This window comes from Phacochoerus africanus, chromosome 8 (genome assembly GCF_016906955.1).
Source record: "Phacochoerus africanus isolate WHEZ1 chromosome 8, ROS_Pafr_v1, whole genome shotgun sequence".
Lineage (NCBI taxonomy): Eukaryota > Metazoa > Chordata > Mammalia > Artiodactyla > Suidae > Phacochoerus > Phacochoerus africanus.
The window spans coordinates 97,549,492-97,565,870 of record NC_062551.1 but is presented as its reverse complement, the minus strand read 5'-3'; the positions used below and the strand labels follow the sequence as shown (position 1 = coordinate 97,565,870).

Here is a 16,379-nt window from a genome sequence, read left to right as displayed (position 1 = left end):
GTCTTCCACTGCCCATCCCTCCCCTGGCAGGTAAGCTCTGGAGGTGCCAGGCAGGGATTTCTGTCCCCTATGTTTGGGAGCCGTACTCCCCCAGCCTGGAGCAGTGTCTGGCATGGGGAGCACACTCCACAGGATTTGTTGTGTGAAGGCCAAAAGAGCAAACGGGAGCCACGAGGCTCTGAAATGCTTCTTCCCAGGAGCTCCCACTGTGGCTCAGTGGTAATGAACCCAACTAGTATCCATGAGGATGTGGGTTCAATCCCTGACCTCACTCAGTGGGTTAAGGATTTGGCGTTGCCATGAGCTGTGGTGTAGGTTGCATACATGCCTTGGATCCTCCGTTGCTGTGGCTGTGGTGTAGGCCGGCAGCTGCAGCTCCAATGTGACCCCCAGCCTGGGAACTTCCACATGCCTTGGGTGTGGCTCTACAAAGCAAACAAAACCCCTAAATGCTTCCGTGTTGATGCTCAAATAAAACTAGGTTTAACATTTGTGCCCCCTCACAGATCACACATTCCATGACAGCAGGCATTATGTCCCAGTGGGATTCAGAATGCACTACCCCAAAGTACGGCTCCTTGGCATACTGAAGGGGTTCAGCTGGGGGAACCTGAGAAAGAGCAGGTGCAGGTAGGTTTGATTCCTCCCTTCTCCCATGAGACCCTGTAAGGGAGGAAAAAGTTCTCCTCAACCCTCTTAGGCCCCTGGCTGGGTCTGAACATGAAAGTGACAGACAGATTAATAGGAGGAAAGACTACAGATTCACTGAACAGAAGTTTTAGGTGACGTGGGAGCGTTAATAAAGAAATTATGACTGAAGGACCAGTTAGACTGCGAATTTTCTGCTGGGTTCCATGTGCCAAGGTGCCGTATTTGGGGGCAGCGTTTCCCGAACCCCATATACCCTATGTGAGAGGTGAGCTACCTGTACCTGGAGGACAGGAACACTCTGAAGACAGAGGTGCTGAACAAAGGCCTTGCTAGTTTCCACAGGTCACTGTGCTGGGCTCCTGCCCTTGTCCCATCGTGTTTTCCCAGGACTTTTCAGCCTTCAGCACAGCAAGCATAAAAACACAGGAGTAACCACTTTTGCGGGTCTTCATTTCCTTATAAAGGCTCTCGTGTCGCACAAGACCTCTGTTAAATAAATGTGTGCTTTTCCCCCTGTTCCTCCATCTTGCCCAGTCTAGTTTACAGAGTCACACCTAGAGGGCCCAAGATGGTCCAGGAAGAGATTTCGCCCTTGGATGACTGGTCCAGTGAAATGCAGTTCAGGAACTCAGCAGCACCCGGGCCTCCTTGACATGTATGAGCACAGATTCCAGGGACGGGTCACGTTAGCATGTTGCTGCTTTGTTTTTCTCCAACCACTTTCAATTGCTCAGAGCAGTTCCAGTCCGTAGAGAACAGGGGCTTTTCCATACAAGGAGAAAGGAAGCACAGAGGGCCAGGGAGGCTGATGCACACGCAGAAGAGTAGTTACAATGATGGAACATGGAGCTTATAATGGGTAAACAGGGAGGTGTGAACAGGAGCAGAGGCCGGGAAGAGGTGGGAGTTCTGCTGAAGGTGAAAAATTATCAGAGCTAGAAGACAGCAAGAAGTAAAGTGTCTGCTTGAAAGTGATGTGTCGGGGGCACAGTTACTAGTAATTAGTTACCCATGACTGGTAAGGTCGAGGGTGTGATCCTGGGGATGAGAGTATGAGCTAGTTGGGTGGAGACCGAGGGGCTGCAATGCTATCGCAGAATCACCTTGCAGGTGTTGAAACCCCACGAAATGTGAGTCGGCCACGGAATTACTATTATTTCTGCCAGACCCTTGCTGGCGAACCTCGCTCCCGAACGTCACGGAGTGCTCACTTCTGAGCATCTGTCAGGGGTTACCTGACGGTGACCGACAGGTGGTAGGGGCGCACATGCAGTAAAAAATAAACGAGTCTATGCGGTCACGGATCGCAGCGCCAATGCGCTTTCAAGGGAGAGGGAAGCGAGATCCACGAGGGCCGGACTCGGTCTCTCGTTCTCCCTGGCGACCTGCCGGCACTAGGACAGTGTCTGACGCATAGTAGGTGTTCGACAAACCGGTGTTTGACGAACGAATGAATGAGAGAACCTCCCTCACTACCCACCACCGCTGCGCATGGAGCCAAGCTAGCGGCCAGCCCGGGCGCCCTGCGCCTGCGCGGCGTTTCCTGCGCGGCTCCCGCGCCGCTTCGCCGCACTTGGTTTGAGCCCTACGGGCCCCGGTGGAGCGGCAGCGGCGCCGTCCCGGCCTCCTCCTCGGCGTTCCCACGCCCACTCGGCGGGCTCTCGGCCTCCACGTCAGGGCCGCACCGCGGAGATGGCGGCGCAGAAGATAAACGAGGGGCTGGAGCACCTCGCCAAAGCAGAGAAGTAGTGAGTGAGAGGCCCAGCGCGGCCCAGGCCGGACGCCGGGGCCGGGCCCCTCCGAGAGCTGTCCGAGTTAGCACCGCGCGGGGGGCTTAGGGGCGGGCGAGCGGGGCTTGGGGGGGTGGGCGCTGGCCCGGAAGCGCTACCGTCGACCCGGAAGTTGTCGCGGCTCAGGTGATGGGGGCAGTGGGGGCACTTTGGTACCCCGGGGCCCGGCAGTCTGGGGGCTCCCCCCACCTAGGCCGGTAGCCCCTCTGTTTCCTCAGTTAAGGTGCCCCCTGGTCCCTTGGAAGCTGGCAGAGTCGTAAGCAGGTCGTCACTAACTGGTTTAAATTAAAGATGATGTTCATTCGGCAATTTGTAAGCACACCTAAGCTTGACAGTCACTAAACTGTAAGCCTGAAATTATTCTGAAATTAAAGTATTGCAGAAAGGGCAGGTTAGATAAGGATTCAATCGGATTGTACTTTGGTGTGGCGTTTGAGATGCCAAGTGATCCTGGAATCCCGGAAAGCAGCTTCTGTCTTCCAGTCGTCCTCGTCTTTCAGGTGGTCCTTCCTGTCCCCTGGTGGCCAATTGGAGTCTTTCTTGCTGACTCCCTCTGTCTCCCTGAGTGTCTTTTCTGTAGTCTTTCTGGCCTTTCTCTGCAGTCTTCCTGGCCTTTCTCTGCAGTCTTTCTGGCCTTTCTCTGCAGTCTTCCTAGAGAAACTTATGGGGCCCTTGGTGTGGTATCTGCTGATGACTCCTCGGTCATTCTCTGGCCTCTCCTGTGCTGCAGTCTCACAGGTCCCACTGCTTACTTATGTGCTTCAGCCCTTCTCAAGCTTTAATACTTCTCAGGGCTTTTTACACCCTGGATTGCTGCCGCTATTCCAGAGTGTCTGGTTCAGTAGAGCTGGGGCTCGCTCAGTGACTTACACTTTCTTGTACGCTGCCAGGTGGTGCTGTTCCTGCTAGTCTGGGGACAGTGCAGGAAGACCCTCCACTCTACTTGGACAGACATTTCAAAAGGGGGACAACTGTGTCTGTGACAATGGGAGGGGAAGGTGGTGAGGTTGTATGTGATTATCAGTAAGTTTCAATGGAGCTGAATGGGATGGTGACTTTGTAGGGGTGGTCCCCTCCCCCCCTTTTTAATGAGCCCCTCAGAGCCTTTACAAGCAGGGTTCTTAGGAATGTGATTGGTCCATGGTCCCCTGCCCTCTTTAATGACCTATAAGGCGCTTACAAGCAGGGTTCTTACTTATGAAAGAACATGGTTGGTAACTTGTGTTAATTGTGTCTTCTTTTCCTTTTAGCCTGAAAACTGGTTTTTTAAAATGGAAGCCAGATTATGACAGTGCTGCTTCTGAATATGGAAAAGCAGGTATGAGTGACTGTAGCCCAGTCCTTGTGGTGTGTAATCTTGACATGGGCTGCTCACTTCATCTCGGTATAATTCTTCCTCCTGACGCTTCCTGTAGCATTTTAATTGTTTAAAAGACAAAACGAAACTGCCTGAATCCTTGCACTTGTCCACTTGTTTCCAGATGTCTTGAGTGTGAGCTGCAGATCCAGCGGCCTCTGCCTCTCCTGGGATGGCAGGATGGGAGCAGGGGATGCAGCTGTGCTTTTAGCATCCTTTATATGTTCTTGAACTTCATTCAGCTCATACTATCTATGAGAGTTTTGTCATGTTCTTCTGCTACCTGTTATTTTGAAAGATTTTTTCTTTTTCTCTTTTCCTTCCTTCTGTCCTTCCTTCCTTCCTTCTGCCTCACCCACAGCATAGGGGTTGAATCGGAGCTACATCTGCCAGCCTACGCCACAGCCACAGCAATGTTGGATCCCAGCCACGTCTGCAGCCTACATCACAGCTCATGGCAATGCTGGATCCTTAACCCACTGAGCAATGCCAGGGATCGAACCTGCATCCTCATGGATCCTAGTCGGGTTTGTTAACTGCTGAGCCACAAAGGGAACTCCCCAAAGATTTTTCTCATTGACTTTTTAAAACACCTTAGCCTCATTCTCAGTAGAGCTGCATGCTGTGGCTTGGCTCTTGTTCTTTTTGACCCTTCCACGGAGGTGCACTGATGAATGTTTATGAAGCGTTACATTATAGGCATATATTAATACGTTTATATGCATGTAAGATAAAAATGATCTGGAATTTGCAACCAAAAGAGAATTTATTAAAAACTTAGCATTTTAAGTTATGGGAGATAGCTTTCAGCATATCCGTGATTATTTGGGTATAAAGCACAATACAGTTTTGAAACACCCTGAACACATTTTACTGTGTTTCAGCAGTAGCCTTGATCACATTTGTTAGCCTCTCATTTAGTGTTAGTATGTCACCAAGAAAAAAGAAATCAGGTAAGATGACACTAATCAGCAATAACAGCATGTATTTCCCAGGTAATAAAGGAAAGGACGATAAATTAATCTTTAGCACTTCGATGTAATCCTGAGTAAATTATCTGTTACCTTATATGAATTACTGTACCTTCTATTTAGAAGGAAAATGATTGCAGGTTCAAATTTTATATGGATCTTATGGACACCTTGTATAAGGACACTTGTGTGACTGGAGAGCATAGCATCTTGCAAGTCTCCAAGAGGGAAATTTAACACAGAATTGTTTTATATGCATCTGAGACTGTGAGCTGCTTTCATAAATAAGTGTTTCACATTAGATTTTACTGTTAAGCATTCTTTGCTTATTTTCTTCAAGGAGATATGCAAGATACTTTTCATTAGTGGAATAAATTTTTCAAAAAGCAAAATATGGAAATTCAGGGATGGAAGTAGTTTGTCACTTATTTTCAACATTTTATTAAAGGTAATTTTAAGAGTGTGTTTTTTACAAATGTCTTCTTAAAGCAGTATCCTTTTTACTTATTTGTGAGCAGCACTTTGTAAGTTTTCCAAAATCTGTAAGATCATAAAGATTGTGCCAAAAAGATTTATAAAAATATTGAGTGTGTTTACTGGTCTTCAGTTTCAAAATAATTTAAAAGATAGAATAAGCTGTAACTAAAGCACTGTTTCTATTAGTAAATATAAAACCAGTGAAGTAAGTTTCTGTTTTTGTGACAGTGCCTGTTATTCGGGTGCTTTGGTTTGACTGATGTGATCTCAGTTTCTCAAAGCTTAGATGCTGGTGTTTCTCAAAGCTTAGAAACTTGGGTGTGAGTGGGAGGAGTACTGGTTTATTGCTAGTAGCCTATAATTAAAGCCTTTTGAAAATGCTTTTAAGTTGTTGATAGTCAAAAAAGTTGTAAGGGGGAGTTCCCGTCGTGGCGCAGTAGTAAATGAATCCGACTAGGAACCATGAGGTTGCGGGTTCGGTCCCTGCCCTTGCTCAGTGGGTTGAGGATCTGCGTTGCTGTGAGCCGTGGTGTAGGTTGCAGACTCGGCTCGGATCTGGCATTGCTGTGGCTCTGGCGTAGGCTGGTGGCTCCAGCTCCGATTCGACCCCTAGCCTGGGAACCTCCATATGCCGCGAGAGCGGCCCAAGAAATAGCAACAACAACAACAAAAAAGACAAAAGACAAAAAAAAAAAAGTTGTAAGGGGAGTTCCCATTGTGGCTCAGTGGTTAACAAACCCGACTAGCATCCATGAGGATGAGGGTTCCATCCCTGGCCTCGCTCAGTGGGTTAAGGATCTGGCATTGCCGTGAGCCATGGTGTAGGTCATAGATGAAGCTCAGATCCCGAGTTGCTGTGGCTGTGGCGTAGGCGATGGCTACGGCTCCGATTCTTCCCCTAGCCTGGGAACCTCCATGTGCCGCTGCCGGTGCGGCCCTAGAAAAACAAAAAGACAAAAAAAAAATTGTAAGACGTTGACTTGGAAAAAAGTAAGTACTTACGGTTTTATGAAATTTCCTTAAGTATGTGATTAAAATAAGTGTTGGGGAGTTCCTGTTGTGGCTTAGTGGTAACAAACCCAACTAGTATCCGTGAGGATGCAGGTTCGATCCCTCGCCTCTCTCAGTGGGTTAAGGATCCAGCGTTTCTGTGAGCTGTGTAGGTTGCAAACGGGGCTCTGATCTGGCGTGGCTGTGGCTGTGGCGGCAGCTCAGCTCTGATTGGATCCATAGCCTGGGAACTTGCATATGCTGCGGGTTTGGCCATAAAAAGACAATGAGTGAATGAATGAATAAAATGTTTATTTTCTAATACTTCACACATCATGCAGATTTGGGGAGTGATTTATTTGAGGATTTTTTTTAATGATGGAAATAGAAAGTCTATTTTTTTTTCTATTTCAGCTGTTGCTTTTAAAAATGCCAAACAGTTTGAGCAAGCAAAAGACGCCTGCCTGAGAGAAGCTGTTGCTCACGAGAATAACAGGGCGTATCTTTTTCAGCCTTTATAAATTGTTATAAATTTGCTGCATGTGGAGTACAGTGCTATTAGATTAGAAGCCGTTTAGAAAAATCCTGCATTTCTAAACTCTGAAGGAGACCTGATCATAGCTCCGCACCATTCTGCAAAGCTGTGTTTATTTCTGTTGTTTCTGGATTTGCTTGATTATGGTTTTACTTGGGGTGAAGTGAGGGAGATGCAGGGACAGGGGCTGAAAAATGGGGAAGCAGCTAGTGTGCTGGAAACGTGCGAACTGCTAAATTCATCTTTTGAAATATGGCCTTCCTTGGGTATTTGAAATAAAATTTTTAAATAGTTTAAAGCAAATTTGCCTGATGTATTTTATAATCTTATCAACTAAAAATGTTTATTTTTAATCTCATTTGCAGGTTATGATTACAATAATCTTGCATTTTAGTAAAACTTCAGGCTTATGCATAGTGGCTTAAAAATCGATGTGATTTTTGTCAGTGTTTCTGTGAATTACATAGTTTTTAGGAGGCATCCACAGGCATTAAAGTATTTCTTCTTTACCTGATTGTAGGATTTGTCTTTTCAAATGAACCAGGGCAGTGATTTAGTTAATGTTTTTTTAACTAGTAGAGCTTTAGAAACTTTTGATTTGCTTTTTTTCCTTAATTTTGACTTTGTTGCATCCATTCAGTCTTTTTCATGCTGCCAAGTAAGTAAATAGTCTTCATGTGTTCATGTATTTGTAGGTTATTTTCTTGCTGTTTTCCCAGGGGGGGGTAAATTTTTCCTAAGTTGTCCAAATCAGTACATTAGTTTGTATTGATTTAAATAAAATAGTGATTTCCATTTGTTTTAGTTTTCACTGGAGCCTTAAAAGTGAAGTCACTTCTAGCTAAGCTACTCAGTGTTTAAGTTAAATCATCATCATATTTTTAGGACTGTTTTGTTCAGTAACCTATGAAAAAAACAAGTAAGTTAGAATCTCTTTTGTTTCTTCTTTCTTGATTGTTAATGCCACTTGTGGAGAGAAGCAGGAAGCTTTCCCCTGCTTTCGTAGAAACACTTGTTTCAGAACTTGGATTTAGGCTTGTCAAGTAGAAAGTCATTTAACCTCTCTGAGCTTTACTTGATTTTGCATCTGCAAAGCGATAACCCTTCAACTTAGATCTGTCTGTTTTTTCCAAGGCGTTACTGCCCATGGAAATAAAAGGAAGAAGAATTCTGCCATGTGGCACCAAAAGCTGACAGTCCACACATTGCCTGAGCCAGTCGTAATTGCCATGGTTTCTCATACCTGTGATAGAAAGTTTCTCCTCCCCTTATTTCATCAAGATCTCATCTAAGCAATTCTGTTCTCTCTGCAGAGCTTACGAGCAGGCCGGCATGATGCTGAAGGTCAGTGCTGTTGGCTCACAGCTGTTCTGTAGGTAAACGAGTGAGCCACGAGGGTGAGAGTGACTGTGTGCCCAGGTGGCAGTCTCCTCGCTAAGGCGAGAGATACGGAGATTTCTTGTCCATGGTGATGCTCATTGGACCTTTGGGTACCTTCTGTGTGTCTCCAGACAGGGACTTTTAACCGAGCCTGTACAAGAGGGAATTGGGGACACTGAGGTTCTGAGCTTTGTGACCAGGAGAGGGTGTTGCAAAACAGAGCTCTGGGTGGCGGTCCCTGCTTTTGAGAACTTGAGGACACTCCAAGGTAGTAAAAGGTTACAGGTGTTTACTACCTGTGGGCTGTAGAATGAAGAATTTTTTCTTGATTTATAAATACCAGTTATCTTTGAAGAGAACTTAAACCGTTGCTGTTTAACTCTGATTCTTTTTGATTAATATTTTGGCTAATATGTCCAAGCTACTTTTTATATTCCTGCTTCTGAAAAGCAGGTTGGGAGTTAATATCCTGCTGTGGTGAGACAGGACGTGTCACTTTATGCTGACTCTCCACGTTTGCCAAGTGGCAGTGGAAACAGAGCATTTTCTTTTGCATTTTTACATTCTCTGGTATGATAAAAGCTCTTTTCAATTATTTATTATAAAGCTTTGTTTTAAGACCTTACACTTTAATAAAATTTTTGTTTTTCATTTCTACAACTGAGAATCTTAACCTACTGATTTTTTTTAAAGTGAATATATGCTCATTGTAGAACATTTAGAAACACTGGAAAGATTAAAGAGTATTAGTAATAGCTGTTAACAGGCTTAGTTTTTTTTCTTCTCGCTATTTTTCTATACACAGAAATTTTCCTGTATATATAAATACACACACTAAGGATAATTCTTTACACACGGCTTTGTAGCGCACTGTTTACATTTGAGTTTTCCTGCGCATTTTCTGATGTCATTAAAAAAATACTTCCATCATAATACAGAGGGCTTTGAGAGCTCTTGTAGTCTTTGACCCAGGAATTCCAGTCCTGTGATTCTGTCACAAAGAAATAGAAAGTATTTATGAAGAGGGATGTTTATTTTTAAGAAAAGTGGCAGTTATCTGAATTCTTAGTAATAGGAAAATGTTGAAATTTTGATGCCTCCGTGTGACAAATTGTTATATGGTTACATAACTCTGCTCTGTTGATGGCACTCAGGTGAAGAGGGCTGTGAACGCAGGTGAGCGTGGCGGATGGCAGAGTGCAGAGGCAGGGCTGGTGTATAGGGTGTGGGGAGAGGGGCAGCCCCCCCAGGAGGAGCCGGCCTCCACAGGGCCTGCTGCCTTGAGGCCCCTCAGACAGTGCTGTGTGGGAAGGCGAGCCTGCCGATGCCAGAGCTTTTGATGTTTTCTAAATAGGAAGCCATAAAACACAACTTAAATCCAGATACTGGGTGATCCAAGCAAGGCGTCCTCAGAAATGAGGGACAGCCCCTAGGCTGACCCTTTGTGGCCTTTGGCACAGGCCTTGTGTACAGCAGAGACCCCTATGTATTCCAGGAATTGTAAATGCTTTGAAAGCACCGAAGAGCAAATGCTTGGGTTTCTGCTATTTGTAGTTTCCCTGACACGCTGGGAAGTGATGAGTTCAGTCTAAATTGACTGATTGGTGTTTGGTTTGACCAAGCAAAGCTGGATGGGAAGAGTAACCACGTGAAGGCCAATCATTTTACGCATCTCAATCTTTGTATGGTGTTTTGGGTCCTTTGCTTTTGCGAATTTCAGGTTGTTCACTCTGTGTTCCTCGAGTTGATGCATGTACTGATCCAGCCGCGTGGTTTGCCTGCAGGAGATGCAGAAGCTGCCCGAGGCTGTGCAGCTGATCGAGAAGGCCAGCATGATGTACCTGGAGAACGGCACCCCGGACACAGCCGCCATGGCCTTGGAGCGTGCCGGGAAGTGAGTGTGTGGACCGGCCTTAGCCTGGAGCTCTTTCTGCTTTAATACAGTCCTTTGAGAAACAAGCCTTCTCTTGCTCATAGGAGTCCATTTTCTTGTCTCATGTAGGCTTATAGAAAATGTCGATCCAGATAAGGCTGTGCAGTTATATCAGCAGACAGCTAATGTGTTTGAAGTAAGTTTGAATTTTATTGTTTTTCTTTAAGTATACTTAGAATGTTGAGATTCATAATACACAGGAAAACAGAAATGCGGCAGCTCTTTGAAAACTTTGAAAAGTGCTCAAACTAAACTTTTTTGTTGTTCCTAATGAAATGGATTAGCAGCTTTGGTGTCACACCACGCACCTCCTCCCTTGATCAAGTGCCATTTTAATTATTTTTTTAATGAAATAATTGTTGCGGGAAAAATACTCCAACATTAAAGCAGCCAACACTGTCTGTCTTGAATTCCTACAGAATGAAGAACGCTTACGACAGGCAGTTGAGTTACTAGGAAAAGCCTCCAGACTGCTGGTACGGGGACGCAGGTGCGTGTCACAAAGCCATGCTCCGGTGTCCATGCGAGCTTCGTCCCCACCGGAGAAATGGCTCGTTGATGTCTTTGGTGTGATGTCAGGCACACAGGCCATGCCGTAGAAAGATGGGGGTCTGCAGGACAGCACTGAGATACTGAGGGGTCTGCTCCTCTGAAGGGTAATCCCATGCATATCAGCTCCAACTGCCTGAGCCCTGCAGCCCGGGGGACAGCAGTTGTCCTGGTCTGTCGTGGGTAGGTTCTGATGTCTCCCAAGGACGAGTATCTGTGGGGCATAAAGGACAAGATGCCCTAAATGCTTCTCCACGAAAACTGACAGGCTCTTGACAGTGTCCTTAGATGGGGTAGTTAGTATTTTATCCTTCCCATGTATGGCCTGCACACGAGAAGCTGGGCCCAGTCACCCAGAATTCTGTTGGGGGTTTCCTTTTGTTTTTTTACTTCCCCTCAGTTTAAGCATAGTAAACAATCTCTGCTATTAATAAAGTTCTCCAGAGGGTGTGTGAACGTAGACAGAGAAAGATGAGCGCTGAGCAGAGGTGCGGGCAGGACTCTGGCCCCACCCTGGCAGCCTTTTTGTTTTTTTGGGGGGCCGCACCTGTGGCATATGGAAGTTCCCAGACTAGGGGTTGAATTGGAGCTGTACCTGCTGGTCTGCACCACAACCACAGCAACACAGGATCCAAGCTGCATCTGTGACCTTCACTGCAGCTCAGGGCAACACCAGATCCTGAACGCACTGAACGAGGATCGAACCTGCGTCCTGATGGATATTAGGTTCATTTTCGCTAAGTTCATGACGGGAACTTCTCTGCATGCCTTTTTGGACGTGGGGCTGTGGGGCTTTTGGAGGCCACACTGGGCACTTCGTACCATGGGGGCGGCCAGTGCTCTCAGGCGTTTTCAAGTCCTTCCTGGAGGGATGGAATCCAAGATGCTGGGATCAGGGTGGTCTCCCAGCTCCTCATAGATGCTCACAGAGCAGCTGGTTGAACTTGACTGATGCTCGTTAGTGGGTGGTCTGTCCTCTCCACCCCCAGACTGAAAACTCCCTTTGTGAAGCGGCCCCTCTTCTGCTTTGCTGCTTGATATCTCGAAGGGCCGGTGGAGCATTTAAAGGCCATGGAACACGGTTGTGGGGCAGCTGCTGAGGTGTCGGATGGCGTCTTTCTCTCTGTAAAGTCTGTAACTTCAGATCCAGCACAACACTGACCTCTCTGGGTCACATGGACCTGCCTGTCTTATTTTTCTTGTTTTGTGTTTAGGTTCGATGAGGCGGCACTCTCTATTCAGAAAGAAAAAAATATTTATAAGGAGATTGAGAATTACCCAACTTGTTATAAGGTATGCTTTGAAGACGCTTGTTTTAGCTTTACCTTAGATTTCATGGTGGTGTGACTGTGCCTAAGACCAGGTTCCATGAATATGTGTTTTCTTTTTTTGCTGGAAACTATAAATGAAATAAATTAGAATTTTTGACTGAAAAAGCAGTGTCTGAAGTAAAATACTGGATGGGCTTAATCTGAAAATGGAGACGACAGAAGACTCAGGGAACTTAAAGATGGATCAATAAGTTATCTCAAAAATGACCATAAAAAGATGGAAGAGCTGTCTTGCCAATATGATCTTACCAGTCCTGGGTTCTCATTAATCCTTTGTTAAGTAAATACTGCCGTTGCGTCTGTTCTGTGAAGTTTCCACTCATTCATCTTGTCCTTCTGTCCCTCTAAGAATTTTGGTGTAGAATTGCTGCATTATGGGCCCTCTCTTACTTGTTCCCTTTTTGAGATTAAACCTGTGTAGGTGCCTGGAAGAAACTTCCTTTATAACATGTGATGGTTTTTCTCGGTGGCCATGTCTCTGAATGTGGTCCTCGGATTGGGTACCGGCACCACCTGGGAGCCAGTATGAGAGGCTCCCTCAGCCACTGACCCTGCCATCTCTTCAAGGAGACCCTGGATGGAGTGTGCACACTGGAGCTCGAGGTGTGCTGTTCTGGGATGTTCTCCTGCCGGGGTCTTGTTGAGGTGACAGGGGGATTACAAATCTCTCTAGGCACAGACTGAGATTGAACGTTAAACTCCAGCCATCAGGAAATTGTCTTTTCTGCATGGATATAAACATGGCCCGTAATCGCCTCTTTTGTTTCAGAAAACAATTGCCCAAGTCTTAGTTCATCTCCATAGAAACGACTATGTGGCCGCAGAGCGCTGCGTCCGGGAGAGTTACAGGTGAGCCACCACCAGCTCACAGCTGTTCCTGACACTCAGCTTGGGCTAACAGTCCTGGGTTTTGTTTTGTTTTTAAATAGATTTCAGAGGATGGGAGTGCCTGGCAACCATTCCAGCTTATCAGTGGGATTTTTGTTGTTGTTGTTGTTTTTGCTTTTTAAGGCCACCCCCGTGGTGTATGGAGGTTCCCAGGCTAGGGGCCAAATTGGAGCTGTAGCCTCTGGCCTACACCACAGCCACAGCAGTGTGGGATCTGAGCTGTGTCTTCGACCTACACCATAGCTTGTGGCAATGTCAGATCCTTAACCCACTGATGGAGGCCAGGGATCAAGCCTATGTCATCACGGATGCTAGTCAGATTCGTTTCTACTGCGCTACAGTGGCAACTCCAGCAGTGGGATTTTTATGAGTTGTGTTCTTTCATATGTTTTTCTCCTGGGGGCTGCCACGAAAGTGAATGACTTGATTGAATTCGTGATATTCGCCAAGGAAAAAAGGATAAGAGGGCAGTGCTCACACTGTGTTATGAGGAGCTTGGGCTAAGGGCTTTCCTTGGAGGCGAAGTTTAAGTGAGCAGAGCACCTGAGTCTGGGCACCCTGAGTCCAGGCGCCCCGAGTCTTTGCTGTCGGCCATCCGGGGTGTTGTAGGACGTCCAGCCTGCCAGGCCTCCTCACTTGTACGATCGGCAGTATCCTTAGATGTTGTCACCTGTGTGGGGGCCGCTTTGTGTGGAACAGACACAGTCGTGCCCTGGTCTTCCCCCAGCATCCCTGGCTTCAACGGCAGTGAAGACTGTGCGGCTCTGGAGCAGCTTCTGGAGGGCTACGACCAGCAGGACCAGGACCAGGTGTCCGAGGTCTGCAACTCACCCCTGTTCAAGTACATGGACAATGATGTAAGTCCTTCCCTCTCTGGGGACCAGGCTTCCTAACACGGAACAGACCGTATTTCACAGGGACTCCAGCATCTCTTAGCTCAGTTGTCCCACTTTCCTGTGTCTGGGTGTCGTGTCCCCGTCCCATCCCGGCCATGAGCCAGCTGAATGGCGCTGGGATTTGTGGTGGTTGGTGCATCACAGTGGTGGCTAGGCTCTCGGAGGGCCAGGCTCTGTCGCACAGGTGTCGCCTGTTTGCATCTGGTCATCTGGGTCATCCAGTCTTAGACAAGCTTTGTCCTTGACAGTATGCGAAGCTGGGCCTGAGCCTGGTGGTCCCTGGAGGTGGAGTCAAGAAGAAGGTAGCAGCCCCTCCACAGGCTCAGCCAGAGGGCGCCCCTGCCCCCGCCGCCCCTGCTGAGGAGGAGGAGGATGAGTATGCAGGGGGCCTGTGCTAGGCTCAGCATCCCCCACCTCAGGGACCTGAGCTGACGTCGGGGGTGCCCAGATCCCGAGGCCCTGGTCCTGATGCTGGTGCAGATGAGCCTCATTCCCGCGTCTGGACCACCCATCGTGCCCGCTGCCCGTGAACCATTTTTTTCTCTTCATGATAAAGCTCTTGTCAGACACCCGCAGGAGTGAGCAGAGAAGTCACTGTCACATTTTCATACAGTTGATTTTATAATCGCAAACCAAATTCAGACACATTTGTTCTAAACAAAGCATTACTAGGCGGAGGGCCTCCTCTCTCTTGGGTTCTTGTGATTTCCTGTTAGAGAAGTTGTTTTGCGTTTTATTTAATAATTGCTGCTAAAAGTGATGTTTACTGGTTAAACAAAATAGTGTTTTAAACGTTCGTTTTCAAAAGGAAATTTCTCCCCCGTGATATTAGGTATATTTAAATTATTAGACCTTCAGAAGTGATATTGGGGCAGGAAGCTGTTTGAGCCCTGCCTGCTGTTTGTCCCGGGACAAGGTGCGTGCGGAGTCACCTGGAAGTCTGTGAGAGAGCACAGTACGGCGAGTCTGTAGTGTCTTCTCTCCTCACTTCCACCCGCACATGCACCTTGACTGTCTCCAAACCCCCTGGTTTCCTGACTGCACGGGAACTAACACGGGCTTGCTCACGCGTCACAGCAGCGCAGCGCTTCCTCTCAGCCTGGCATCCATCTTTCTTCCCCCCGAGTGGCCTCTGAGTCGTGGGGGAGGTGCTGTCTATATCCCAGCCCGCGTCCCTCCTTCTCAGGCCCCTGCCCTGTGCTCAGACCCCCCCTCTTGAGCAGGAAGGGCCCACGCTCCCGCCCCCACCTGTCTGTGCCAGCACAGGGAGCTCGGTGTGCTGGCCTCCGGGGATGCTGAGGCGGTCATCACGGGAGGTCCCGTCCCCCTGGGCTCCGTGGGAGAGCTGGCCGGTGTGCTCAGGCGGGTGGACTGAAGGGTGGAGATTGTCGTCCACCCACCAGGTCTGGTGCAAACACTAATCAGTGTCCTGCCCCCTCCAGTCCTTGAGTGGTTCTGCGGGCAGCCGCCACCTGCAGACTGGAGGCAAACTGAACCATCTCAGGAAAGCAGATTTAGGCGTTTGTGTTTGGCATTGTGTTAATGTTTCAGAGACCCAGCGCCCCCCCACCTCCAACCCTGATCCGCCAGAAACCTCAGGAGTCTTGTGCTGAGGTGCATTTGAGCTAATGAACAATCCATTTAAAGAGGTTTGGCAACAGTGAAAAGATATTTTAGACCATCTTTTATAGACCACATTCTCCATTACAGCCTAGGGAAAGTTTTATTTTTACTCTTTCTTACATGTTAGTCAAAAATGAGCCGTGATCCAGTGCGACCTCCACCCCCCTCCCCTGTCCCGGGCCAGGTTATGAACTTGCAGGGCTCGTGGCTGTTCCCCGAGGTCGGGGCTGTTCGTGAAGAGAGAGCCTCTCATTTTTCCACTACGTAGGCCTTTGTCCCAAGTACGGTGGGAAGTGAAGACGTGTTTACACCGAGTCTGACAGTCAGTGTTCCGCGGTGTTGTCAGTGCGCTCAGTCCACAAGGCACACTTTGTATGTCGAATTCATCTGTACATATGCAGAGGATGCTATTTGTGTATAAAAACTGCTTTATCCCTGTTCTTTTTTCCAGCTCTTTGGTGAATAGAATATTAAATGTGTTATGGAAATGCAGATTATTGCTCCTTTAGGAAGATAATTATGAAAATAAAATCTGAAACTATATAAGTACAATTATTCTTTTCATTATTATCATTCATTTTGTTTTGCTCATGTCCTTTGTTTCAAAAACACATTCTCCACTCTTTACATGCTTCCAACTGCATTAGATAATAACAGTTTGTTCACCCAAGTTGTGCATCCTGCTCTGGGAGTCAGGTAAGCTCCTTTGGGGGGTACTTTAAACTCCGGACCTTTGGAAGGTGCCCATCAATCCTCCAGTTACTGTGGTACTTGCTCTCTGTACTTACGGGGCGACACTTCAGTACACCCTCCAAGAGAACACGTCCTTCACTGAGTTAAGGGAGGTAACAATACAGCAGGAGGTAAGAAAACGGAAGTGGCAGTGTTTGCATTTATACACGGTTCGCACCTTAGTTGCAGGGGATTTACTCAGTCAGAGGGCACGCTGTGTAATGCTCTGTCTTCTGGAGAATGGGGATCGGTAATAGAGTTCAATACCAGGAGTGT

General features: G+C 47.3%; 1 protein-coding gene across 3 annotated transcripts; it reads left to right on the top strand.

The window, feature by feature from the left end:
• Positions 1-2,276: 2,276 nt before the first annotated feature.
• On the top strand, positions 2,277-15,923 carry NAPG (NSF attachment protein gamma). Of its 3 annotated transcripts, none has more exons than XM_047793687.1 (12): positions 2,277-2,399; positions 3,692-3,759; positions 6,651-6,735; positions 7,412-7,429; positions 8,085-8,115; positions 9,936-10,045; positions 10,154-10,220; positions 10,504-10,574; positions 11,848-11,926; positions 12,734-12,813; positions 13,580-13,709; positions 13,997-15,923. In XM_047793687.1, exons 1-12 carry the CDS (start codon positions 2,344-2,346, stop codon positions 14,144-14,146), a joined length of 945 nt encoding a protein of 314 aa, XP_047649643.1. In that variant the 5' UTR covers positions 2,277-2,343; the 3' UTR covers positions 14,147-15,923. The 3 variants fall into 3 exon arrangements, with proteins under 3 accessions (XP_047649643.1, XP_047649644.1, XP_047649645.1); XM_047793688.1 differs by lacking the exon at positions 2,277-2,399 and adding an exon at positions 2,408-2,465; XM_047793689.1 differs by lacking the exon at positions 2,277-2,399 and adding an exon at positions 2,839-2,941.
• The last annotated feature ends 456 nt before the right edge of the window (positions 15,924-16,379 follow it).

Coding starts and splice junctions, on each gene's coding strand:
- NAPG (XM_047793687.1), top strand. CDS start 2,344: ATGGCGGCGCAGAAGATAAACGAGGGGCTGGAGCACCTCGCCAAAGCA. Junction 10,046..10,153: donor GCCTTGGAGCGTGCCGGGAA/GTGAGTGTGTGG, acceptor TGTCTCATGTAG/GCTTATAGAAAATGTCGATC. Junction 12,814..13,579: donor TGCGTCCGGGAGAGTTACAG/GTGAGCCACCAC, acceptor GTCTTCCCCCAG/CATCCCTGGCTTCAACGGCA.